Source organism: Simochromis diagramma, unplaced genomic scaffold (genome assembly GCF_900408965.1).
Source record: "Simochromis diagramma unplaced genomic scaffold, fSimDia1.1 OVJJ01000304.1, whole genome shotgun sequence".
Classification (NCBI taxonomy): Eukaryota; Metazoa; Chordata; class Actinopteri; order Cichliformes; family Cichlidae; genus Simochromis; species Simochromis diagramma.
In genome coordinates, this window is record NW_024387030.1 from 4,048,681 (window position 1) to 4,075,085 (window position 26,405).

At 37.5% G+C, this 26,405-nt stretch overlaps 1 protein-coding gene, 2 long non-coding RNA genes and 4 gene segments (V, D, J or C); 4 read left to right on the forward strand and 3 right to left on the reverse strand.

Annotated features, from left to right (window-relative positions):
• ccdc177 (coiled-coil domain containing 177) overlaps positions 1 to 7,554 on the reverse strand; it is a 166,728-nt gene extending 159,174 nt beyond the window's left edge. For 2 of the 3 annotated variants that reach the window (XM_040041387.1, XM_040041388.1), the window contains exon 1: positions 7,166 to 7,554. The gene's annotated coding sequence lies outside the window, so the exon portion shown is untranslated. The remainder of the gene's footprint in view (positions 1 to 7,165) is intronic. The other variant, XM_040041391.1, reaches the window with a different exon arrangement.
• LOC120739609 lies at positions 1,896 to 18,199 on the forward strand. The segment is given in 8 exon segments: positions 1,896 to 2,008; positions 2,160 to 2,459; positions 7,237 to 7,240; positions 12,504 to 12,559; positions 16,991 to 17,347; positions 17,435 to 17,461; positions 17,634 to 17,740; positions 17,863 to 18,199. Coding segments are annotated over 8 exon segments (927 nt in total).
• Positions 11,369 to 13,460, reverse strand: LOC120739614. Its single transcript, XR_005697252.1, has 2 exons — positions 12,521 to 13,460; positions 11,369 to 12,327 (listed from the first exon to the last, which is right to left on the reverse strand). It is a non-coding gene; the product is annotated as an uncharacterized LOC120739614 (long non-coding RNA).
• LOC120739616 lies at positions 17,409 to 22,442 on the reverse strand. The gene is made up of 4 exons (XR_005697254.1): positions 22,214 to 22,442; positions 21,244 to 21,336; positions 19,776 to 19,868; positions 17,409 to 17,777 (listed from the first exon to the last, which is right to left on the reverse strand). It is a non-coding gene; the product is annotated as an uncharacterized LOC120739616 (long non-coding RNA).
• A 356-nt stretch (positions 22,443 to 22,798) lies between these two features.
• Positions 22,799 to 23,336, forward strand: LOC120739598. The segment is given in 2 exon segments: positions 22,799 to 22,881; positions 22,994 to 23,336. Coding segments are annotated over 2 exon segments (399 nt in total).
• Positions 23,337 to 23,659: 323 nt separating this feature from the next.
• Positions 23,660 to 24,399, forward strand: LOC120739597. The segment is given in 2 exon segments: positions 23,660 to 23,733; positions 23,884 to 24,399. Coding segments are annotated over 2 exon segments (405 nt in total).
• Positions 24,400 to 24,592: 193 nt separating this feature from the next.
• Positions 24,593 to 25,160, forward strand: LOC120739595. The segment is given in 2 exon segments: positions 24,593 to 24,647; positions 24,766 to 25,160. Coding segments are annotated over 2 exon segments (420 nt in total).
• Positions 25,161 to 26,405: the final 1,245 nt, after the last annotated feature.

The window sequence follows — 26,405 nt, forward strand, 5'->3', positions numbered from 1 at the left end:
AAATTTAACATAACAGGCCATGCAACGGCCAAAGCTCATCTTGAAATCTCCAATGTTAATCCAGTAGACACAGCACAATACTTCTGTGCTGCGAGTCGGCACAGTGTTTCAACTCCTCTGCCTGCTTTACAAAAAGCTGGTGGCTTACAGCATCAAAGCCACACCTGCATGATTGATAAAGGAGGCGTGACAGTTCTAAAGTCTGCCTTCACACAGTTTCTCTCACTTTGGTCCTTTTATCACTGCTCAGATTAGGATGTCATTTCCTGCATTGTTGGCTCTGTTTATATTTCTACCCATTTAATTTCCTCTTTTAAAGGAAAAGAGACTCCAGGTTCTTTCTGCAGGTCAGGTGAGCACTGTTATGTTTCACAAATCTCCCCAAGATAGTGAATGAAAAAAAAAGTTTCATCTCCAAATAAACTGCAAGCATAATGATGCATCCCTTGTAATGATGCTCTGGTATCAGCAAAGAAAGGAGAATGTGTTTATAACTGCTATGGATGTGAACAGTCCCCAAAATATGAGGGTCAATTTGAAGAATAAGCCTAACTTTTACATTTGTTGCTTTTTAAAACCAGAGATCAGGCTAAGAGTCAGACAGCCAATAAAAATGAAACAGAATGAGGATGATTTTATTTGCAATCCAATTATAATTTTAGAGTAATGTCCTATTCCTATCAAACAGAAAGAGCTTCTAGCTCTTCAGTGGAACCCCCTCTGACTATTCAGGCAACCTTTTCAGTTAGCCTTGATAAAATGTAGTCTTCTCTAGCATTCTCTTCTGTCACACAACCCTCTGCCCCCTTCACTACATCCATAAATATTCTCTGTGATCTTCTTGCTGCGCGATAGCTCCAATATTAAACATCAACATTAAAAATCCCCCAATCACTCAACCTGAGCTATCCCTCTGATGTACTCGTATCTGATTTTGTCCATTCTGGTCACTCCCAATGAAAACCTAACATTTTCAACTCTGTCACCTCCAGCTCAGCCTCCTGTCTTTGCGTTAGTGCTACTCACTCCAAACCATGTTGTAAACCTTCCCTTTTCCTCTCGCTGCTGTCCGTGTGTCACACAAGACTTTGTCTAAATAAAACGACTGAACAGCAGAGAGCAGTGACAACCCATGAAAATGCTAAGATAGCTCCTCCCTCTTCTTAACACACGTGTACAATAAAGAAACATGTAATGTCAGAGTGTCTTCATTGACACCTCTGTATATCTATCTCCAAGTCAGTTACATAGATCATTGCTATTTAAGGATTTTCTCCAGTAACGTTTTGAAATGTTTGGAATTTTGGTTTTGTCTTTGCTCACAGGTAGGTAGAAAAAAAAAAAGAAGATATGTGTACTTTCTCATAACAATATTTATCCTTCCTGTGAACCTTCAGTTTGTTTTTTTGTCCTCTAGACTGTGCGCTGTCATCACTTGTGATTCAGCAAACACCTTTAAATCTTCTGATAAAACCAGAACAACAACAAGCCCAGATCGAATGCTACCATGGAGAGAGTGGCTATACCTACATGTACTGGTACCAGCATAAGTCAGCAGCAGGAGGCCAGCGAACAATGGACCTGATTGGATGGCTTCAATATGGTGCCCCAACTCTTGAAAAGAACTTTAAGAGCAAATTTAACATAACAGGCCATGCAACGGCCAAAGCTCATCTTGAAATCTCCAATGTTAATCCAGCAGACACAGCACAATACTTCTGTGCTGCGAGTCGGCACAGTGTTTCAACTCCTCTGCCTGCTTTACAAAAAGCTGGTGGCACACAGCATCAAAGCCACACCTGCATGATTGATAAAGGAGGCGTGACAGTTCTAAAGTCTGCCTTCACACAATCTTTCTGTCTTTGCTCAGATTCTGATGTCATTTCTTCCACAGAGATCTACCTACAGTGTTGGCTCTGCTGAATTTCCACCCATTCAATTTCCTGTTCTAAAAACAAAATGACTCCTTGCATCACCACCCTGACTTTCTGGATTATCTCAGCAGCAGGTAAAGTTTATCAACACAAAGACAAAAACATACTCTAAATGTTCACACTTTCCTTGCCTTTTCTTTTTACCTGTATTAAGTCCATTCAATGAATGTAAATATTATTACCATATAGATGATAAAAGATAGATTTCTGCTTGCTGTGTTTCAGGTGTTTCTGAATCCGTTCTGATCACTCAGTGGCCCCATTACATCTCTAACCCTTCCAATGGCTTGGCAAAGATGCACTGCTACCAGAATGACACAGACTATCAATATCTGTACTGGTATAAACAGCCTAGAGGAAAAAGTTTCCAGCTAATTGTGGCTACTGTAGCTGGAATTTCACAGTTCGAAGAGGGATTCAAATCTGGTTTTCAGGCAGAGAAAAATGACAAGCAGTGGTCTCTGACAATAACCAGTATTCAGGAAAAAGATGAGGCTGTTTATCTCTGCGCTGCAAGGCTACACGGTACTGTGGCAGACCTCAGAAGCATGACAAAAACATCTGACTCAAGCATAAGTAATCGACTTGAGGGGGTGGGGGGAAACCACACAGTGGAGAAGATAATAACAGCAATTTTTACCATCAAGTTTGTTAAGTAAATAAAAAGGTAAGAAAATGTTTTCTAAAATATTAAAACACTATCTGCATTTTTTCCCCAAAATAATGTTCATACACATGGATATTTTCCTCAGACTAATCCGCTTGTGATGATGCTAGGTGTTTTAAATAAATCCTGCCAATAGATGGAAGCACAGCACATGGCATAAGCCCTTTACAATGGGAGTTTAGTGGTGAGATAAGCAGCAGATACTCACTAAACGAACCCTCCTCCCTCTTTACACTGAGCCTTTTTATGAGCAACCAACCATTCTCCCATCAGTGCTTAACTATGTCTTCAACTGTTCTCCTCCTCATCTGGTTTTCATGTAAGATCTTAAATTTCAACTAAATTAAATACAAAATGTACAAATTTGAATACTGTACCGACTCATTGTAAACTGTTTTTTGTTCTCTTTGCAGGTCAGGCGAGCGCAGTTATATTTCAGCAGTCTCCTCCACAGATGGTGGATAAAAATCTTGAGATCCAGATAAACTGCAAGCATGATGATAGCTCCCTTCTAATAATGCTCTGGTATCAGCAAAGAAAGGAGAATACATCCATGACCCTCATTGGGTCTGGATATTATCAACAGTCCCAAAGTTATGAGGGTCAATTTGAAAAACAATTTACCGTCGCAAGGAGCAGCACAGTAGAAGGAACTCTGACAATAAAAAACACAGACGTGTCGCACTCGGCTGTTTATTTCTGCGCCGCCAGCACACAGTGATGTGGTTTAATGCTGCTCCCTCACTAAAAACCCTCAGCATTTTCTGCAAGTGAGGTGTTGTACATGTACACATAGCTTTTTGCTGGTTTTCCTTAGAGTTGCAGCGGGAAACAGATGGACTTGATTCTTCCATAGCTTGCTTCCAAGCTTTTTTTTTATAAAAATGAACAGAATCAATTTAGACTAATACAAAGTGCACTGCAGCATAACTTAGGCAGCAAAACTTAGAGAGGGCAGTCTATCCCATCCATCAAATATTTCTGCTCTCACTCTGTCACAAATCACCCCTGACACTTATCTCCAGCCACTCCACGCTGACTACACTCTCTTTCTTACCTCTCCTGTGCACTGCTGGATGGTTGGAAATAACTTTTCCAATCTGGAAATCATAGCAATACAGACACAAACAACTTTCATACTGAACTTCCATACTCAGGCAACTTGTTCTTTGGGCAGATACCACCACAGAAGAGCAGTGTGTGGCATTCATCACCAACAACCCCTCAAAAATGTAACTTATGCCTATCTCTGAAAAATGGATAAGGGAACACACACACACACACACACACACACACACACACACACACACACCAAGCAAGTTGTTCATGAGGCAGACACCACCACACAGTGCAGAAGAGCACAGTGTGGCATTCATCACCAACAACTCCTCAAAAATGTAAGTTATGGCTATCTCTGAAAAATGGATAAAGGAACTTATTGCATGTTATTTTAGAAGATGCCTGGATTTCTGTTACACCAATAGATGGAAGCACAGCACATGACATGAGGCCCGTATAACAGGAGGGATGAACTAGGCACAACAAACATTCTCCTCCCCCTTTACCCTGAGCCTCTTTTTAAAATGAGCAATCACCTTCTCCCATCAGTGTTTGAAAATGTCTTCACCTAGTCTTCTTGTCATCATCTGGTTTTCGTGTAAGATCTTAAATTTCAATTTGAACTCCCAAAATAATCACTTAAATGCAAATACATTACTGACTCGTTGTAAATTGTTTATTGTTCTCTTTGCAGGTCAGGCGAGCGCAGTTATATTTCAGCAGTCTCCTCCACAGATAGTGGATAAGAATCAAGAGGTCCAGATAAACTGCAAGCATGATGATAGCTCCCTTGTAATAATGTTCTGGTATCAGCAAAGAAAGGAGAATACATCCATGACCCTCATTGGCTTTGGATATTATCAACAGTCCCAAAATTATGAGGGTCAATTTAAAGAACAATTTACCCTCACGAGGAGCAGCACAGTAGAAGGAACTCTGACAATAAAAAACACAGACGTGTTGCACTCGGCTGTTTATTTCTGTGCTGCCAGCACACAGTGATGTGGTTTAATGCTGCTCCCTCACTAAAAACCCTCAGCATTTTTCACAAATGAGCTGCTGTACATGTGCACATAGCTTTTTGCTGGTTTTCCTTAGAGTTGCAGCGAGAAACAAGAGGACTTGATTACTCCATAGATTGCTTCTATTAAATATGGTTTTTATAAAAATGAACAGAAAGCCCTTTAATTTAGACTAATACAAAGTGCACTGAATCATAACTTATGTAACATAACTTAGAGAGGGCAGTCCATCCCACCTATTAAATGTTTCTGCTCTCATTCTGTCACAAATCGCTCCTGACGCTGGTCTCCACCCTGACTACACACTCTTCTTCACCTCTCCTTTGCACTGCTGGATGTTTGGAAATATTTTTTTCCAATCTGGAAATTACACACACACACACAATTTGTTCATGAGGCAGACACCACCACACAGTGCAGAAGAGCACAGTGTGGCATTCATCACCAACAACTCCTCAAAAATGTAACTTATGCCTATCTCTGAAAAATGTATAAAGGAACTTATTGCATGTTATTTTAGAAGATGCCTGGATTTCTGTTACACCAATAGATGGAAGCACAGCACATGGCCCGTATAACAGGAGTGATGAACTAGGCACAACAAACATTCTCCTCCCCCTTTACCCTGAGCCTCTTTTAAAATGAGCAATCACCTTCTCCCATCAGTGTTTGAAAATGTCTTCACCTAGTCTTCTTGTCATCATCTGGTTTTTGTGTAAGATCTTAAATTTCAACTAAATTAAATACAAAATGTACAAATTTGAATACATTACTGACTCGTTGTAAACTGTTTTTCGTTCTCTTTGCAGGTCAGGCGAGCGCAGTTATATTTGAGCAGTCTCCTCCACAGATAGTGGATAAGAATCAAGCGGTCCAGATAAACTGCAAGCATGATGATAGCACCCGTATATTAATGCTCTGGTATCAGCAAAGAAAGGAGAATGCATCCATGACTCTCATTGGCTTTGGATATTATCAACAGTCCCAAAGTTTTGAGGGTCAATTTGAAAAACAATTTACCCTCACGAGGAACAGCACAGTAGAAGGAACTCTGATGATAAAAAACACAGACGTGTCGCACTCGGCTGTTTATTTCTGCGCTGCCAGCACACAGTGATGTGGTTTAATGCTGCTCCCTCACTAAAAACCCTCAGCATTTTTCTGCAAGTGGGGTGTTATAGATGTGCACATGAAGTCATATTCTTAGAGTAGCAGAACAAACCAAGGGGACAGAATTTTTCCATATCTTAGTTCTAATGTTTGTTACTGTATGTAACGAAATAAAGAGAAAAGGTTAACTTTGACTAATAATTTTATCTGATAATTACAAACACACCGCAGCATAGCTTGTGTATCTTTTGCTGTTTAAACCCAGAGATGATGGAAAGAGTGAACACCAGAATGAAAGAACAACAATCTGTGCCACATTATAGATTTGCAGTCCTGGATAACTGCAATACTTTCTGCATTGATGACTGACCCTGTACTTTCTTCCTCATTCAAACATGCAGGCCAGAAGGGGGGGGAAAAAAGAAAAAAAAGAAAGAAAAAGAACCACTGAATTTAGTGCAGCCTCTTATAACAGCAAAAAGGTCCAGTGCATTCCTCTAACTGCTTATTAGATTTACATGGTAGTGAGGAATAGGGTTTGACTACGACTGCAAACAAATTTACTTCACTAATCAACAATTTGGGGTTTTCTTGATTCAACAGCCCTCTTCAGGTCATCCCAGAGCATTTCAAGGCACATTCAGCACTATATGATTTGGCTGTTCCAAAACATGCATGTTCTTCGTTGAACTAATTCTGTGTTTGTTTTATTTAGGTTCTTCTGGTTATTGTTAGACCAACTCTTCCCAAGCTACGGTCACAAACTGCTCAGTTCACAGAACAGAACATTTTCGTGCATCACTCAGGTGCGATCTTTGTAAGATGCCCACTCTAAAGTAGGGCAATAAAGGTCTTAATAAGCAACAAAAATGAAGCCCATCCAAAATCAATTTGTACCTCCAGTATGTTAAAAATTCAGCTGACATAGGTTGTTGATTAGTGAGTGCTGCATGGCTCTAAGTAATGAAGTCGTTGGGGTCAAAGGTTATTTCTGAAATAAGTGAATCTTTTTCAGAAATAACTGAAATTAACATGAAATATTGATCAATATATATTTACATTTTTAAAATGTTATGTAAATATAGTATTGTTAGTACAATTGTATGTGAAGAGGAAATCTCAAGTAGGAGAGAGGAATGTAAGATGACAGGAAGAAGGAAATACAACGCTTGATTCAAAGTTGTTGTGCTACTGAAGAACTTCAGATTCTTCGGCTTTTCCCGACTTTCTTTAGAATGACATTTAACTACTTTGCTGTACACAAAAACCAAAAGCATTAGCAAGCTGAAATTAGCAGGGCTAAATGTTACCTTAGCATTAAACACTTGATGAACAACGACTACTACATGTTACCAAAGTAAATGGGGGCTTACCTTGGTAAGAAAATAAAACAGCATCAGCTTTCCGGAAATAAGTAGCCTTTCAGAAAACTTCCAGTCCGCAGGTGGATGTTGGTGTGTGAGAAAAGCTGCAGGAAAGGGGACTGGGAAGGATCCTCCACGCAACCCCTCTAAGGAGAAATTACTAAACTCTGGGCTTTAGAAATGCAGTACAGAATATTAGGCCTGTTTATGATACTGGATATATTCTACTAGGTAAGGGGTGAGAAATTAGGCAACTGAGAGGCATAAACCAATGCAGAACTTAATTTAAAAGACTTAATTTAAAAGAAATGGAAAAAACGTGGGCTCTAATTAGGTCAAACCCTGCAGCTACAGGACATTCATGCAGCCACGCCTCCTGCAGCCACGTACAGGTGACCGCTGGGTGTGTCCATCAGAGAGGCAAGCGCTGTGTCAAAATGTTGGTGTCAACAAAACAGACAAACAAATAATTTGATGCGTTTGTATACATGTGTTGTCTTACGTTGCTTTGTTTTCTTCTGGCTGGGTTTTTTTAACAGCTCCTTATTCTTATTCTATACTTCTGTAACTATGATTTTCGCTGAATAGCAGGAAAGTGTGATACTAACGTGAGTTTAAAAATAGAATCGCTATAGTCACTAAATGCTGCTTTCGAAGTTTAGCTCGAAGTAAACCTGGACAGAAAGCACAGCCTGAGTTTTTTGTCAAAAGAATTAAAAATGTATTTGTCTCACACTATTTTATGCTCACTTGCTGTCATATAACACAGTGTAGAAACAGTAAGCACATTCAATATAGCTCATAATTTTCTAGAAAATATATATATATTTTTAATAATTGCCTTTCGAAGACTTTCACATTTAATCATTGATCATTAAAAGCATTGCAATAACTGTGTAGGAATTACAGTTCTGCTACATAATAACACAACTGTAACATTTTAACTATTTTTAAAACATTTGTTGAAAATCTTTTTCATGGACATCTCCAAATGCTGCTTTTCCTCCCCTGAGATGCTCTGTCAGGTCTTTGGTTGCTTCTTGATTGTGGATCTCTGTGACTTCAGCTTTGTCTTCATAACTGGATCTTATGGACCTGAGTGAAAACGCCACATGCTGCATAAATTACTACACAAATCTCCAAAGACTGTGTCCAGTTTCTTCTTTAAAGTTGGAAAAGTAAAATTTGAAATGTACATCAAAAATTTGAGAAGCACTGATTAAATTTCTGAATCGATCATGCTTTTTTATGTTATAAAATTTTAATTGTGTTGGAGCATTATCAACCATAAGCCCTACCATAACAAGAACCCTGCTCTGCAGTTGCTATTCAGTGTCCACTAGGAGACTGCTGAACTGCAGAGAAAGCTGTAAGAACCTATGAAATGTGAAAGTGAGTGAAGGCTTTGTGGTAAAATAAGAGGAGGATGATCTGAACTCATTTTAGAAGCTTTGATTGCAGAAGACAGTGAATGACACATGCAGCTCTTCAGCCCAACAGCAGACTAAATGGTTCTAACTGTAATGGTTCTTACATTTTCCCCCTAAGTGTATAATAATGATCATGATGTACGCTTTTTTGGTTGCAGTACTAATCTTCTCCAGTAAGTACTTTAAATTGAGAGATAAATATTTTTCTGTGCTGAAGAATTTGCATGCTCACTTGTTGCCTTTCATCTTGTTTTCCAGATTTCTCCTTCAGTGTAAGAATCAAACAGGATCCATTTATAAACAGTCACATTGGAGATCAGTCTGCAACTTTGTCCTGTAGTCAAGATGAGGATAATTCCTACATGTTTTGGTACAGACAAAGCAAGAGTGGGAAAATAGAGCTAATAACCTATTCTCTTGGTGAAAAAGTGTGGGACACTGAAGCTCCTTTCAACAAATCCAAGTACAGTATGTCCCGGCCTTCCCTCCTGAGGTCCTCTCTGCAGATACACTCAGTTGCGGCTGGAGACTCAGCTGTTTATTACTGTGTCTCTAGAAGAGCACAATGGCTCAGAAAGCCTCTGCAGCTAAACAACAACCCGAAGAGAAAAGAAGGAAGATCTGAGAGTGGATTAAAGTGTCAAACTCTGACCAGAATTTTGTTTTAGAGGCGAAAAAGATATACAACTTGCATTAAAACACTTCAAACTTTGAAATATATCTTGAAAAGAAAAACATTCATGAATTCAGATACTTCTCAAAGGGTACAAAAACTACCTCTCCACACTTTGTTTCTGCAAACCTCATAAAGCTGATCTTTTCAGATAAGAGAACAGGTGCATTAGCAGTGTGAGGCTTATACAATATTACCCTTTTCAGCATCATCTGAGTCACTCTGTGCTCAAACCAGCACCTTATTAAATATTTTGGCTCTGTGTACAGCCTGGCATAATAAAACTATATCAACTTTACACTGACCTCTACAGGGTTAATCATGCATTACACTTAGAGGATTACATTTAAATGACACAGGTACTATCAAGCTGAATGGTAGAATATCATGAAGAGTAAATCTTGTGTATCATATTAGTCCTGTAGCACAGAGGATTTTATTATGTAGGAATTCCTACATAATAAAATATATTTAATGGCAAAGCAACGAAGAAATAGAAATTAGAAAAGAAAAAGGATTCACACACATTAATGAGTTATAGAAATATATATACTTCTTTATAAACATTATAATGACTGATAGGCGAGGTGAAAAAAACCTGGCCTTCTCTTTTTACAGTGGAGAGAAACTTTGTCTCTTGGGATTTGTTTTGGTTGTTTTGTTTAGTTGGCATGTAGCTACACATTGTTTGAGACACCCATGTGACACTCCGGGACAGCAGTGGTCTCTCCCATCAGAATAATGCATCACACCATAAAAACTGCACAGGAATGACTTGATCAATAATAAAGAGCTCCAAGGACTTTCCAACCCACAACCAACAGGATCCAAAAGATCCAAGGGATCCTTGTAGCTGTATATGACAGATTTTTGTTGCCACTTGGGGGCAGAAGTATAAGCTGTTGTTATGGTATTGTTGTTGACTAATGTAGACTACCTACACACCCAGCGTACACAGAGCACCAGTAGCATTCATATGGAGTTTTCCTCACGCACATAATTGATTTCTTTTAGCTAAGAAGGAAATATTTGGTCCATTATCTTTAATGTTCAGCAGCAAAAGGAGAACACTGTCCTCTCTGTAGTGCTTTACAACTAGTGTTGATTTTTAGATCCTGAAAAAGAAATTCAAATAATGAGACTGGGGATATGTTTAAAATTGCAGCCATATCCACCAGAAGAATGAGCTAAAAAAAAAAAAAAATCAACAATACCTTTTAAAGAAGCAATTTACTTATTCTTTAAGGAAACATTAAAAAGCTATAATGCTTCTTTAAGCCCTTAAAGTTTAGTGATTTATATTTGATACGTTCAGTTTTTGAGAATTGAGTTTCTGAGACTTTAGTGTGAATATTTTACTCCCCAAAAAACCTAAATAAATTCCACAATACATTTTAAGCATTAAAAAACAACAACAAAAAACAAGATGCAGCAAATACAAATTAAAAGTCATATGTGGAAATTCAAATTTTAACAAATTCAAACAAATTTGTCAAGTGGTCAAATGCTCCATTTGAAAAGTACAGAATTTTCTGGTAATTATTTTATGGTTTAGGCTTTAAAGAGTCTGAGAACTATCTGTGGATCACACAGAAAATGAAAACCTTCCAATAACAATACACCAGGTCATCCGAACCACTGAGAAAATACTAAATGTAGAGTTTTGACCTTGGTTTGTATTATAAAGAGCAATTGTGCTCTGTATTCATTTGAAAGTTAAACATTTGGAAATTGAGGGCTGAGAAATGTAAAGAATGTCTTGTTGTATCTCTCAGTGAATTTTGCTTACTGATAACTGATTGGATAAAGCGCTGTGACCACCAGAGATGTCACTTCCTCTGAGCAACTACAAACACAAATAAAAAAGTCTCTTTGTGTTTTTTCTGCCCTCCCTTCCTGCTTCTTTTCTTAGCTGTCACAGAAATAGCAGCAGTCAGGTTGGAGCGCGTTCATCCGTCAGTCAGCCCGACCTGCACAGCTGCGCTCACAGGCAAACAGAGATGGAGGCTGAGATAGGGAGAAGCGGGGTGGGGGAAGGAGAGAGGAGAGAACGAAAAAGACGCAAGGTTTTTGTGTGATGCTTTTTCACCGTGGGGACAGGGGGCCACGGTGATACAATCCCATAGAGCCGTCGTACAAAAACCTCCTCCCATTAAAATGCATTGTGAAGACTGCTACATGCAACTTAAAACGTTGTTAGAGCGGAAAAATCACTAATCTGAAGGTGTCTGGGATGGAGGAACACTTTGGTAGTGAAAAGTTGTGTTAAATGTAGAAATTTTAATGGAAAAATTTTTTTTTTCTAACTTGTTGTTCATAGGAGCAACATTAGGATGTCTGTGCTGTCATCTTGCCACACTAAACAAATTTGGACAATGTGAAGCTCACCCTCGATGTTTTAAGCCTTTAAAGACCATCTGAATTATTAGAATACATGTAAACTGGATGTTTCTGGAAAGATTTGAAAGTTTTTTGCAGAGGGCGACATCAGCGTGACTCTGGAACTGAAGCTTACTTTGGAAAAGGAACAAAACTCACTGTTTTAGGTAAGTTGGATATCTCAAAGCTTCGGTTCAGTCGATTATAATTAAAAGGGTGTAAATGTCAGCATAAGAGTGAAGGAAAAATTTGTTGTTAAAAACAGCAGAAATATTAAGCTGAACAGAGAACACTGTGAACTACAATGATCCTGCTTACTTTGGCCAAGGAACCAAGCTGACAGTTTTAGGTAAAAATTTACTTCCATTTTTTGACAAATATGACTTTGGCTACAGCCTCAGTGTTAACATAAATGTTCATTAATACTAACCTAAAGGTTATTCTGGTGTAAAAAGAGTTTCATGCTGAGTATTTTGCACTGTGACCAACACACAACCTGCTTACTTTGGCCAAGGAACCAAACTGACAGTTTTAGGTAAATATTCCACTTTACTGGTGTGTTTTGTGAATTGTAACTTTGTTTAGAGCCTTAGCATTGACAGGAGTATTAGTAAAGACTATTGTCAAACATCATTCTGATACAAAAACAGTTTCATGCTGAGTATTTTGCACTGTGACCAACAACTACCCTGCTTACTTTGGCAAAGGAACCAAGCTGACAGTTTTAGGTAAATATTTCATTTTACTAGAGTTTTTGATAAATATGACTTTAAACTATAACCTTAGTATAAACAGAGGTATCCATGAAGACTATCTTTAGAGAGGATTCGGATACAAAAACAGTTTCATGCTGAGTATTTTGCACTGTGACCTACACTGAACCTGCTTACTTTGGCCAAGGAACCAAACTGACAGTTTTAGGTAAATATTTCATTTTATTTCTGTGTTCTGATAAATGTACCTTTCTTCAGAAGCTTAGTACTGATAGGATTATTAGTAAAGACATCCTCAGAGATAATTTTGGTTTCTTGCTGAGTGTTTTTGCACTGTGACAGGGCAGCGAAGCTTACTTTGGAAAAGGAACAAAACTGACTGTATTAGGTAAATATTTCACTTCACTACTCTGTTCCAAAATGTACCTTTCATCAGAGGCTTAGTATTGACAGGATTATAAGTAAACACAACCCTCAGGCGTGAAAAGAGTTTCAGCTGAGTATTTTTGCACTGTGACAATGCTAACGAAGCTTACTTTGGCAAAGGAACCAAACTGACAGTTTTAGGTAAATATTTCACTTTATTTCTGTGTTTTGATAAATGCAATTTTGATTAGAGCCTTAGTGTTGTCAGAAGTATTATCAAAGACGTTTGTCAAAGGTTATTCTGGAACAAAAAGGGTTTCATGCTGAGTATTTTGCACTGTGAACACTGGCAATCCTGCTTACTTTGGAAAAGGAACCAAACTGACAGTTTTAGGTAAATATTTCACTTTTTCTACTGTGTTGGATGAATATTGGTTTGTTTAGAGGATTAGTAGAAGTGTTGGCAGAAGTATGAGCAAAGATTATTCCCAAAGAGAAGTGTGGTAGAGAAAGAGTTTCATGCTGAGTATTTTGCACTGTGACAAACAGCGAAGCTTACTTTGGAAAAGGAACCAAACTGACAGTTTTAGGTAAATATTTCACTTTTTCTACTGTGTTGGATGAATATTGGTTTGTTTAGAGGATTAGTAGAAGTGTTGGCAGAAGTATGAGCAAAGATTATTCCCAAAGAGAAGTGTGGTAGAGAAAGAGTTTCATGCTGAGTATTTTGCACTGTGACAAACAGCGAATCCTGCTTACTTTGGAAAAGGAACCAAACTGACTGTATTAGGTAAGTAAAGCATGGAAATAATCAAATAAATGCATGAAGATGTTCAAGGGTGAAGCTGCAAAAACAAATGTAAGGAGCTCAGATGTTTAGAGTGCTTTTTGACATTAAGCCTGAGCGCTGTGTTGATAGAGAAGCTTATTTCGGTCAGGGAACAAAACTGACTGTTCTTGGTAAGTAAAACTTTTCTCTCACATGAATTCAACACAGAAAAAATTAAAACATGTTAAAGGGCAGCTGTTGCTTCAGATTTTCTTTCTTAATAGTAGCTTAAATGCTTAAAGAAGCAAAGTGAAAGAAGCATCGTGATGTTTTGAGCATAGATTAAGTTCACTGTGCCTCTGGTGGTTATGAAGCTTTCTTCGGTGGAGGAACAAAATTAACTGTTTTAGGTAAGAAAGAAAAATTATACGTAAAGTTTGTAATAAGATTTGGGCCAGAGGAATAACTAATATAAAAAACTTTCTTACATGAGCAGCTTGGTAACAAACTTACTGTACTTGGACTCGTTATAGTCTGAGCTCAGTGCTTTTTGTTCAGAAGCTTAAACACTGTGCCAATTATGAAGCTTATTTCGGCCAGGGAACAAAACTGACTGTTCTTGGTAAGTGAAAAATCTAAATGTCTTTTCATAAACATCGTTAAACTAGTTAAAGCTGACAAAAGTGTTTCAGTAAGGTGTTTGGCATTTAAACTGGTGAAAACAACAACAACAAAACCCCACCAGTCAAGCACATTTAGAGTTTTTAATTTAAAGAAAAAGTAAAAAGAAAAGTAAAAGGAAACTTTACTATTTTTTATGAAGAAACCAAAAAATGAAGATGCAAAGTAGAAACAGCATGTTGGGCTGTTTTGAGCACTAATTAACTTCACTGTGACTCTGGTGGTGCTTCAGAGGCTTACTTTGGTGGAGGAACAAAATTAACTGTTTTAGGTAAGAAATAAAAACTATAACATGAGTATATGTATGTCTGCAGTAAGGTCTTGGTGACATTAATCCAAATAAGATGTTAAAATTTCCCAACTGGAGTCATTATTGAACAAACTGTATTTGAGGTCTCTGTAGTCTCAGCTCAGGGTTTTTGCTCTGAGGTTTAAATGCTGTGTCAGAACGAAGCTTATTTCGGGCAGGGAACAAAACTAACTGTTCTTGGTAAGTGACGAATCAAAATTTATTCTCATAAACCTGTCAAAGTAAAAGCAGTTAAAGCTGAAAAAAGTGTTACAGTAAGGTGTTTGGCATTTAAACCTGTAAAAATATATGTAGATTTTTACTTTAAAGAAAAGGAAAAGGAAACTTCATTAGTTTTTATGAAGAAGATAAAATGAAATGAAGATGCAAAGTAGAAACAGCATGTTGGGCTGTTTTGAGCACTAATTAACTTCACTGTGACACTGGTACTGGTGCAGAGGCTTACTTTGGTGGAGGAACAAAATTAACCATTTTAGGTAAGAAATAAAAACTATACATGAGTATATGTATGTCTGCAGTAAGGTCTTGGATACATGAATCCAAACATGTTATTTTAGTTATCCCTGGAGTGGAGTCTTTTTTGAACAAGCTTAATATGTTTGAGGTCTCTGTAGTCTCAGCTCAGGGCTTTTTGCTCTGAGGTTTAAATGCTGTGTCAGTATGAAGCTTATTTCGGGCAAGGAACAAAACTAACTGTTCTTGGTAAGTGACGAATCAAAATTTATTCTCATAAATGTTTCAAATTAAAACCAATTAAAGAATAAGTGTTACCTGAAAAAGCAAACACAAACATTTTGCATTATATTAAACTTGTAAAAACTTGGAACAAAAAGAGCAGTGCAGCATATGTGGGATTTTTAATTTAAAGAAAAGTAACATTTAGTTTATTAAAAGCAAGCAAAGAATTAAGGAGCAAAGCAGAAGCAGCATGTGTTGAGCTGTTTTGAGCACTGATCAGGTGCACTGTGACTATGGTACTTCAGAGGCTCACTTTGGTGGAGGAACAAAATTAACTGTTTTAGGTAAGAAAACATTTTAAAGTTCACTAAATAATTTTGAGGACTGATTGTGTTGAGCTGCCTCTAAAAAATCTACCTCTTTAAATTTACACCAAAAACTCAGGTAGCTAAAGTCAAAGTCTTTACATGTAAAAAAAGTGACAGTTGGAATCATTTCCATGTGGCAAAGCTAAAGAGAGGCACTAGAAAGGGTTTTTGTCACAGTACAAAGTCTGGAACTAAACTCACTGTTTTAGGTAAGAAAACTTGCAACAAAACTCAGCTGGGCTTTACTCTCATGGTGTTTATATGTTGGTTGAATGACAACATTTAGTATGTGGTTCATATATATATTTTGTGATGGTAGTGAACAAGAAGTTTAAAACATGAAGTTTTCTTGTAGAAGTTTTCTTGTGCCAGGAGAAAAAAGTGTTATCTGTGTTCTCCAGTTAAAGTACTGTGCCTATGAAACATTTGGCTCTGCGCCCAGAATATTGTTCTCACACTCAGTTCTTATCAGCTCTGTGAAATACTGTGAGTTCCCAGTCAGAAGCTTATTTTGGAGATGGAACTAAACTCACGGTTTTAGGTAAGAGTGCAAAGATGGATTAACATTAACGTAATAATTTATGATGAAATATTCATTGGGATCCTTCTGTAAATTAGTTGGTTTCAATGTCTGTTATTTTAGATTTGTGCATTTCCAAAATTAATTCTCTTACATGGTCAAAATCTGCTTAATAATGCTACAAGCCTCAGGTATTTTCTATATGTTTGGGTATAAAGGTTGTTTAACACTGAAAAAGAGAACAAAGACAGGCAGCAGCTTTCTAGAGCAGTTTTTTCTACAGCAGTTTATCAGTGTGAACAACTACGACCCTGCTTACTTTGGCAGTGGCACCAAACTCACAGTACTGGGTAAGAATAGTGCATAAATACTTGTTTTTAGAGATGTAAAGATGTCATCATCCATGCTGTAAACCTTTAAATTGCATTTTAATGAGTAAACGTCTCAGAATGTGTCAGAAAACTGTGATATTTGGAAGAAAAAAAATGGCCTCAAGTCTGGAAGATTTGTGTTATGGAACAGCTGGCAGAAAAGTGCAGTTTGTTTTATCAAAAAGTGATTTGAAATGCACATAGGCAGAGTAATCGTTTTGCATGTGAATGAGGTGAATCCAAGTGTTGTAAATCTTGTGAGTTTTTGTGGCTGTGACTTGGCATTGTGCTCTGGCACTTATCCTCCTTATTTTGGAGTGGGAACCAAGCTAACAGTTCTGGGTAAGATCACCACAATAATTTAGTAATAAAGAAAATGTGAGTTTTGTAATCTGAATTCATCCTTTGTGTTAATATGTGTGAAAAAAAAAAGTTATCCTGGATGTTTTTGTGCACTAATTGTAATGTTTGCCTGGCATGTGCACGAGACTTGGGTGTCTTACATTTGTTGTAGATCTAAAGGCAGTTTTAGTCATGTGTGTTAATGTGATTCTTCTTTGTCCTTTGTCCTTGCAGAAGAAAACAGTAAAATCACTCCACCACAAGTAAAAATACTGAGACCTTCAGAACATGAGTGCAGAAACAGCAAAGACAAAAAAAGGAAGAAGACCCTCGTCTGTGTGGCCTCTGGTTTCTACCCTGACCATGTCGAAGTGTATTGGCAAATGAATGGGAAAAATGTCACTGATGGTGTGGCAACAGATGAAGCTGCAGAGCGCATTGAAACCCCCCCTGTATCCTATAGAATCACAAGCAGGTTGAGAGTTTCTGCTAAAGATTGGTACACGGAGGGAAAAAAATTTACCTGTATTGTCAGTTTCTATGATGGAAAGACCACCACCAAATATCCTGCTACAAAACTTGGTGTCGAAGGTATGTTTAGGAGCACAGAATGATCCATAATTGATGACATGGGAAATAAATGTTAACATAACCTAATTTATTTTATTCTTCCATTAGATAAAGAAGATGGAGGCATGGGAAGAGGTAAATACATATTTTGTGGTTTTATTACAGTTCAAATCATCATCACAAGCACAAACTTAAAATCAGCGTATGTAAGAAACTGTTAAAATTTGAATTTTCTGTACTGAAAACTGCCTCCACAAAGTACACTGAACATTTCCCCTGTGATATTTTTTTATTTATTCTTTTACAGAGAAATATTTGATGATCACAAATAAAGCCAAACTCTCCTACGCCGTTTTTATCTTCAAGAGCTGCCTCTATGGAGCCTTTGTTGGATTTTTGGTCTGGAGGCTGCAGGTTTGTTGAACATGAACTCCAATTACATTACATTGTCCTAAAAAAATAAAAACAACAAAAATAAAAGCAAATACAACTGTTTGCTTGGCATTAACACAGATTGTCCTTTATGTGTGTTACAGAGTTCACCAGGAAAACGTAAAAAATAAGAGCTGAGCTGTGGACTGACCAAAGATTTGGGACTTGGATCATTTATGTTTTTTGTAAATAAAAATTATAAAAGATGCTGATTTTATTGCCACAACTTTGTGTGCTGCAGGCCATTTGCATAGAGGAAAAGATGCATGCAGGTCTATGCAAAAGTTAAATCTTCATATAGTATTAAAGCTAATGCATGAAAGTAAGTTTGGCTAATTTTAGTTTTGTTTTATTGTGTTTATGAAACACTGGCTGTATTCTTGCTGAACAATTTCCACTTAATGCTTCATTTTCATATCAATAAACATTTATGAGAGGATCTTTTCAGTCATTTCTTTCCTTTTGACTTTGCCTTTCCCCCCTCTCTGCACCCACATCTCACCTCACACAGAACAAGATTTTTTCCAGAGATAAAATGCATTCTTTCCTGTTTGCCGATCATGACTGTTTTCAGAGAAGTCAGTTCCTTTTCTTCCTACATAATAATGAAGCATCTCAACTCAGAAAAGCTTCAGAAGTTGGTTCATTTTTGGTCATAAACATAGAAATTGAAAGGTGATGTACATTTTCTGAGAAACGTTGCTATTTTAAATACATAATGACCTTTTTAAAGTAGGCTGTTTTTCATTGTTTCTGTTTTCACTTTGCACATATAAGTCAGTTTTATTACATTTTACATTCTCTTTATGTAAAAAGCTGTCAGTAGGAAACTATAAGAATGTGAGTGTACACGTAACAACAGTCATCTGTGTACTAAAGAAGGTCAAAGCAAAAAAGTCAAACCAGGGCATGAAACCCTGCAGAGGAGTAAAGTGCAACAGCAGAGGAGAGGATGTGGTCACAGAGCAGCCTGCAGCTCGCTCTCTGTGCTGAGAAACGACGGAGGTGCAACCTTCCACTTTACCACAACCTCCGGCTCACAGTGTGCACCTGCAGCTTTGCACCGACCCCCCCACTCTGCACATCAATGAGCAAACAGATGGAAAAACTTCCATTTCTGTGTTAACCAAAGCAATAAAATTACAACACGTACAACAGCTCTTAAGTCTGATGTGGAACAGATATTTCTATTTGAATCTTTTTAGTTGGAGCAGATAAGAAATGTAAAGTTAATTGTGCTGCTGTCAAATGGCAACTATTTTTTAATGCATGCTTAAGCAATGAAAAAAAAAAAACCCCACTGAGGGTGTTTGAGTGAAGGCAGTTACACAATAGCTTTTGTCTAAACCGTTCACTACATCTTGTTTTTCTTGTCAGTGCCCCGGTGAGATGAAGAATGTGTTCTACTTTCCTCATTTGCTTCCTTTAAAAACATGTTTGCGGTTGCTCCTGTCAGATAAACAGAAAATAACATCTGTGAGGCAGCAACGGAAATATGGAGCTATAAACACGTGCAAGATAATTATAGCTCCTTTGGGAAACCTTGATCTTTATAGGTGGAAATTTTCCATATCTTTCATAATTTAAATGTAAATATTTATGATTTTAGAATAACAGAGCAAAGATAATGCATTCCAAAAACTATACAATAACTTAATAATCAACTGTATTTGAAGATTCAATTAAAAGAGAGAACTATGCAATCTAAAGTATAGTTATTTTGGTCATTTTTATAATGGCTGTAGAGAGCTCAAATGGAAACAACCTGTAACAAAAGTATTCAAACTGCAGAGTCTCAACTCTGACAAGGTATTTTTGTTTTTGTGTGTTTTGTTTGTGTACAAATATTTTTCAGGTAACAAAGAAATGACAATAAGAAAGTTTCCTAGAACACTATGGATATGCATTATTATTGTTTTTTCTATCACATTTACCAAGAGAGGTAACTCATAGGATAATGTTTGTTACATAAAACTAAAGGTGAAACAAAAATAATAAAAAACAGACGCTAACTCACTTCAGCAAACACAGAAACAAAATGCTGCATCCTCATGTTCAGTTTCAAGCAGGGACTCTGCAAAACTCTTCAGGCACCCTTCTTTATATTTTCCTAAGAAAATGGGAAATAGGTGCAGACATTTATTGAAACATGCAAACATAGAGCAGAGCCAGGCTTAGGGAGGGAAAGTGTAGCAAAGTGCTCTGGGGACAATATGGAACTAGGACCCCTTTAAGATATGACAGGCTTGATTTTTCATAACCTTATATGTGAAGAAAAGAATTTCAAATTAAATTCAGGATTTAACACTGAGCCAATGAAGAGAAGCTAATATGGGAGTAAAATTATCTTTCTCATCCCTCTCATCCCGCAAGAGCACTAAAAATACGAAGCAAAAATTATTCTAAAAAGTGTGTCAGCGTGTTTGGGATTGTTGGGTTGTTGATGCTGAAAAATGAATCTGTTTCCAATAGTATGTGCTCCAAATGGTGATGAAAAGCAGATTAAAATCTATCACGTTTCACGTTTTCTATGTTCTTCGTTCTTTCAATTTTGACAAGATCTCCAACACACAGTTTCAATGAGAAATCATATAAAGAGATAAGATAGATTTTCCACACTGGGGAAATTCTATGCTTTTGAACAGTCTGATTGTATCTTTATACATTTATTACTATCTAAAATTGTTTCATTCATCCCTTGAGTTAGGTACCTTTTTGTGCATGAATGACTCAGGTGTTTAGTGGTGTTAAGTAGAAACAAAAACAAAAACATCTTGAAGGAGGCTCAATCATGTTTCTCCCACTGAGAACGCTACGTCCAGATGAACAGAATCAGTCTTTTTGGGAAAACCAAAATAATTCCTCTGAACCAGGACAAAGAGAGGTACAAGGACTAGACTGAAAATAAGTAATGAGAGAAAGCAGCCAAAGTTGAGCCAATGTTCAACAAACTAGAAAAGAACTGGGAACTATTGTTCAAGACAACAAAAATGCAAACAGAGGGGTGGTCTTAGACTTCTGCACATCACTGTAAACGAAATCTTAGTTATGCTGCATGACCCCTTGTGGTACAAACTCATGTTTTGTATTCAGAGATGCAAAAATAGTGAAGAAGACATCATCGATTCAATTCAGTTAATCTATCATACATTAGAAGCAGCACATTTATTTTGTGTGGGTACTGAAGTTGTATTACAGTATTTATTACAGTATTATTGCAACCGGTACATCTGTTACACTTCATCCAAAAAAAAAAAAAAAAAAAAAACCCCCACAAAAAACTATTAGAAATTATATCAGGCAAAGGGTATGCTGATTCTTCATTATATGTATACTTCTTAAAAGAAACAAAGAGGCACAACAGATGTGTAGATTCTATGAAAAATGAACAGAATTTCCACAATATTATTTCTTCTTCCTCTCCAGCTAATACTTCAGATCCATTTATTGGCACTGTTTGACGGCATCCTGACAGTTATACTCACCTTGTCTGAGCTTCAGCTCAGTGAAGTCTGTACATGTGTACAGTCTGCAGGATTCAGCTCAACAGATCTCAGGGTGACCTCTGCTGGATAAACCTGCGCGACAGCAGTCAAAGCATAAAGTCTCCGACAGTGATTTCAAGGAGAGTAGAGTAAGAGTAGAGTTCTGCTCATGTAAACTGTTGTCATGACTTAATTTAAATGTCCAAACTGGCCTTTGAAGCAGTTTGTTGTTGAATTCAGAGCATGTATGAAAATCAACTATTGCAAGTTTTAAAATCATGAAATACTCACAAACTCCTGCAGACATCTTCAAAAAAATTCTAAGATACTTCCCAAACTAACTGTACTTGAAGGAGCTGCAGAAGACACCTTTTAAGGAAATAAGAAAAGGGCTACTTATACTCTTGCTTGCAATTTCCCCAGTATGCCTATTACCTACTAATAAAATTAGCTGTTCTTCTATAATGCCATAGTGTCTGTTCTCACCCACTTTCACAGAAGTGTCAGTGTTTTCTCATCTTATGTTTTAAACAGTCTTCATTTTTCTTTTTTAATGTATATTGGACTAGATGCAAGATAATAAAAAATTATTAGGGAAGCTGGGGAATCTGATGGTTCAAGCTTTTACAATGGCATTTACAGAAACCTGTTAATGTGCTTTTATTGTATTTATTTATTCAATTAGAACAATTTATATGTATAAAAACTTCACAGACTTCAATATTTCTTTCTTGTTTCCACATCGTTAGTCTACTGTTACTACATTATTACTAAATTATGATAGTAAGTGTTATTCTTTACATCTTTAAGCACTAATGTGTGTCTGTGATTTTGAAAAAAAAAAAAAAGGATAACCAAACATTGTATCGCATGATGAGATCAAATATACTGGGATGTACTGAAGGGGGATCCACAATACCACCACGCCAACATAGTTACTGACAACTTGACAGTGCAGGGACACACTCACCAGCAGGTCTTTATTTAATCTGTGTGAAGCTGGGACAACATGGAATTCTGCACTGTTATACACACGCAGGTTGTGTTGATTGGAATGATGACAGACAGACCCCCATACTGTCGAAATAGAGACACAGCAGAGAGCTGAACAAAAACTTCTGCAAGTTGCAAATTAAACAGATTACTGTTAAAGAGATTAGAGTAGTTTTGCTTTTAAATTACATTCTTTTTGGTTTGTGTACTGTATTCTTTGATATATTCCTAACATAGTCTGAATATTAAAATGAAACATAACAACTACAATTAACTTGTTGCATCTCTCAGAGAAGAGTGACAACCACCTGCACCAACCACATTCAAAGACTTACTGATTACACTGTTTTAATTTATATTGATAAAAAATATATTAATTATTGGCAAAATTACGTTAATCAAAAATCAGTTTCAGCTCATACTATACTCATATTTATATACATCAACAAACCCAGCCTACAGAAAGAAAGCATGTTTTACATCAGCCCACATGATCAATGTTGCACACTGCAGTGACACACCTACCTGTAACTCTTCATATCAGTGTAACTACACTGACAGAATAAAGACACTCTTAGTTTTAGAACATGGCTATCACCAGACACAGTCTGCTCAGCTTGTTGGTATCTGTGCTCTGGATAAAAGGTACAGTAGTGTAAGACTATCATGCATATTCTAGAAATCTAACATTTTGGGAAACTGTCTTCTGCAAGAGTTAAATTGTTTACTTCTTTAACTTTCACTCCTCTACACACAGGTGGTGCTGATGGAAGTGATGTCCAGCAGACACTCAGTCTGTGGGACAGGGAGGGTAAAAGTGCAACAATGCAGTGTAATCACACGAAGGGTAGTGACCATCTCTGGATGTACTGGTTCAGACAGCTACCTGGAGAAACCATGACACTAATTGTGTTTGCAACAACGGGCAAAAAAGATAATGAGCATGACTATGGAGATTTCGACACAGAGAAATTTTCAGCCAGCAAGACTGTTGCTGAGAGTGGGACATTCACAGTGAACAAACTGGAGCCAAAAGACCAAGGATGGTATTTCTGTGCTGTGAGTAAACACAATGATACAAACAGAGCAGAGAGCTGAACAAAAACCTCTGGGCAAAGTTCCCATTACCTGCTCTGCTGTAGGGAAACCTCAAGTACAACCACACATAGTCTCACTATAATCTGATGCACTCAAATATGTCTGCAGTAACGTCAAACCTCTGTCATTGCCTGATCTATTGAAAATAATTCACATAATCATAATCAAAGGTACTGAAAAGAATTAAAGTTAATGTACTGGGATGTCCTGAAGGGGGACCCACTGTACCACTATGCTATCAACATCACTGACAATTCACAGTGCAGAGACACTCCCATCAGCAGCTCTTCATTTAATCTGTGTGAGACTGTGGCTCAGTTTCTGAGCAACAAAAGATGGATGTCATCATCAATAAACAAGTTCTCTTCACATTGGCAGTCTTCTTGCTGTGGGAATTGGGTAAGTTGCAACAAAATCAACATTCAAACTTATATAGAGTTGCATTTGTCATGCTGCAGTAAATATACCTTAATCATATTTTGATATGATGCTGAAGGATGTGAGCAATCAGAGTTCAATATGGAATTCTGTACTGTTCTACATACATAGGTCACGTTGATGGGAGTGATGTTACCCAGACCCCCATACTGTGGAAATATCAGGGTGACAGTGCAACAATGAGCTGCAACCATACAAAGGGTGATCTCTATTTCCAGATGTACTGGTACAGACAGCTGCCTGGAGAGACAATGAAACTAATTGTGTTCACAACAAGAGGCAAAAAAGATGATGATCAAGACTTTGGAGAGTTCAGTAAAGAAAAATTCTCAGTCACCAAGCCAACTGCTGATAAAGGGACATTCACAGTGAAGAACCTGCAGCCAAATGACAAAGGATGGTATTTCTGTGCTGTGAGCCAACACAGTGATACAGACGAAGCAGAGAGCTGAACAAAAACCTCAGTGCAGTGTTCACAACTGTTACATAAACAGTAGGGGGACCTCAGACACCACAAACATTCCCAGACATAAATGGCTTTCCCCATACATATTTCTAGCACAGTTACTAACAAAATCACAGAACAAGATTAAATAGTGCAAAGAGAATTGCAGCAGAAGTGATCAATTAGATGAAAATATTGCTTCACACTGTTAAATATGCAGTCACACATAAGGTTGTATTATTACAGTGAAGCACCTGGTGTTACAAGATAAAAATATTCAAACACATTCCCACCTGTGACTCATCTCTGCTGTCATACCACACCTCCCAACACAGAAAAAGACTGAGTCTGGTCTCACAGTGTTATCAGAACACAATGATGTTCACAGCTGCTCTCATCAAACTCTCTGCAGCTTTGCTCTGGTTTGGAGGTATGTTTCCTCGTGATGCTGAAGACCAGATAACCTGTGTCTTCAGCTTTAATCTAATGCTAAAATTTCGTGGTGTTCATGAGGCACTATATCATAATTTGATTTTTCACACCTACAGGTCTAACTGATGGGAGTGATGTCTCTCAGACTCCTCTGCTATGGAAGTCAGAGGGTCAGTCTGCCACAATGACCTGCAATCACACTAAGAGTGTTGATTATTTACAGATGTATTGGTATCAACAGCTGCCAGGACAGAAAATAAAGCAAATTGTTTTCACAGCTCCAAAAATTCAGCATACTTATGAAAGTGGCTTCAGTGAGGAAAAGTTTCCAGCAACAAAGATCAGTTATGAGACTGGATCTCTGACAGTGGAGAAGCTGGTGCCTGGAGACAGTGGAGTGTATTTCTGTGCTGTGAGTAAACACAGTGATGCAGGTGGATTAAAGAGCTGCACAAATACCCAGACTATGGTTTCACAATGAACTGAAGACATCAGTGTGTTTAATTATCTGTAGGGGGCGCTCAATGCTCATTGTTCAGATTTACAGTCATACTAAGCAATATCTGCAGTAACTATGGGTATGCAATCATAAAACTCCTCTGTAAGTCAAAATGAACAGAAAAAAATAATCATAAATCTACATACATGTCACTGAATTAATTCTGGACAAGAAACATAGAAACTGTCCCCCAACAACAAACGTGAAATAAAAAAACAACACAGGAAACAATGAAAATGAACTTTGACACTTTCTCCTGATTTACCTGAAAAAAATGTAATTAAATTGGATAGCTGTTTGTTTTAAGAAGGAATGTGCTTATCATATTGTTGTTCAAGATCAGAACTGACCACATGTGTTGTATCAGGTCAGTTAAAGCCTGATTCCCCAGAATTTTAAAGAGACGCTTGCTTCAGTTGAGCAACTCTCACGTCACCAAACTCAACCAACCGACTTCACAGAATGTCACACACTGTGACAGTGACACACCTACCTGCAACTCTTTATAGCTGTGTAACTACACTGGTAGATGAATGTGACTCTCAGTTTTAGAACATGACTATTATTGGACACAGTCTGCTCAGCTTTTTGGTATTTGTGCTCTGGATAAAAGGTAAAATCCAATATTATTCTAAAAATCAGAAATGAACAAACTTTATGAAGCTGTCAACTGCATGAGTTTAAATGTCCACCTATGTAACTGGTACTGTTATACACACAGGTCTGACTGATGGAAGTGATGTTGAACAGACACCCTTACTGTGGGAAAGGGAAGGTCAAAGTGCAACAATGTGGTGTAATCATACAAAGGATGCTACTTATCGTTGGATGTACTGGTTCAGACAGCTGCCTGGAGAAACCATGACACTAATTGTGTTTGCAACAACGGGCAAAAAAGATGATGAGCACGACTATGGGAATTTCAAAAAAGATAAATTTTCTGCCAATAAGCCTGTTGTTGAGAGTGGGACATTCACAGTGAAGAACCTGCAGCCAAATGACAAAGGATGGTATTTCTGTGCTGTGAGCCAACACAGTGATACAGACGAAGCAGAGAGCTGAACAAAAACCTCAGTGCAGTGTTCACAACTGTTACTATGACATAAACTGTAGGGGGACCTCAGACACCACAAACATTCCCAGACATAAATGGCTTTCCCCATACATGTTTCTGGCACAGTTACTAACAAAATCACAGAACAAGATTAAATAGTGCAAAGAGAATTGCAGCAGAAGTGATCAATTAGATGAAAATAT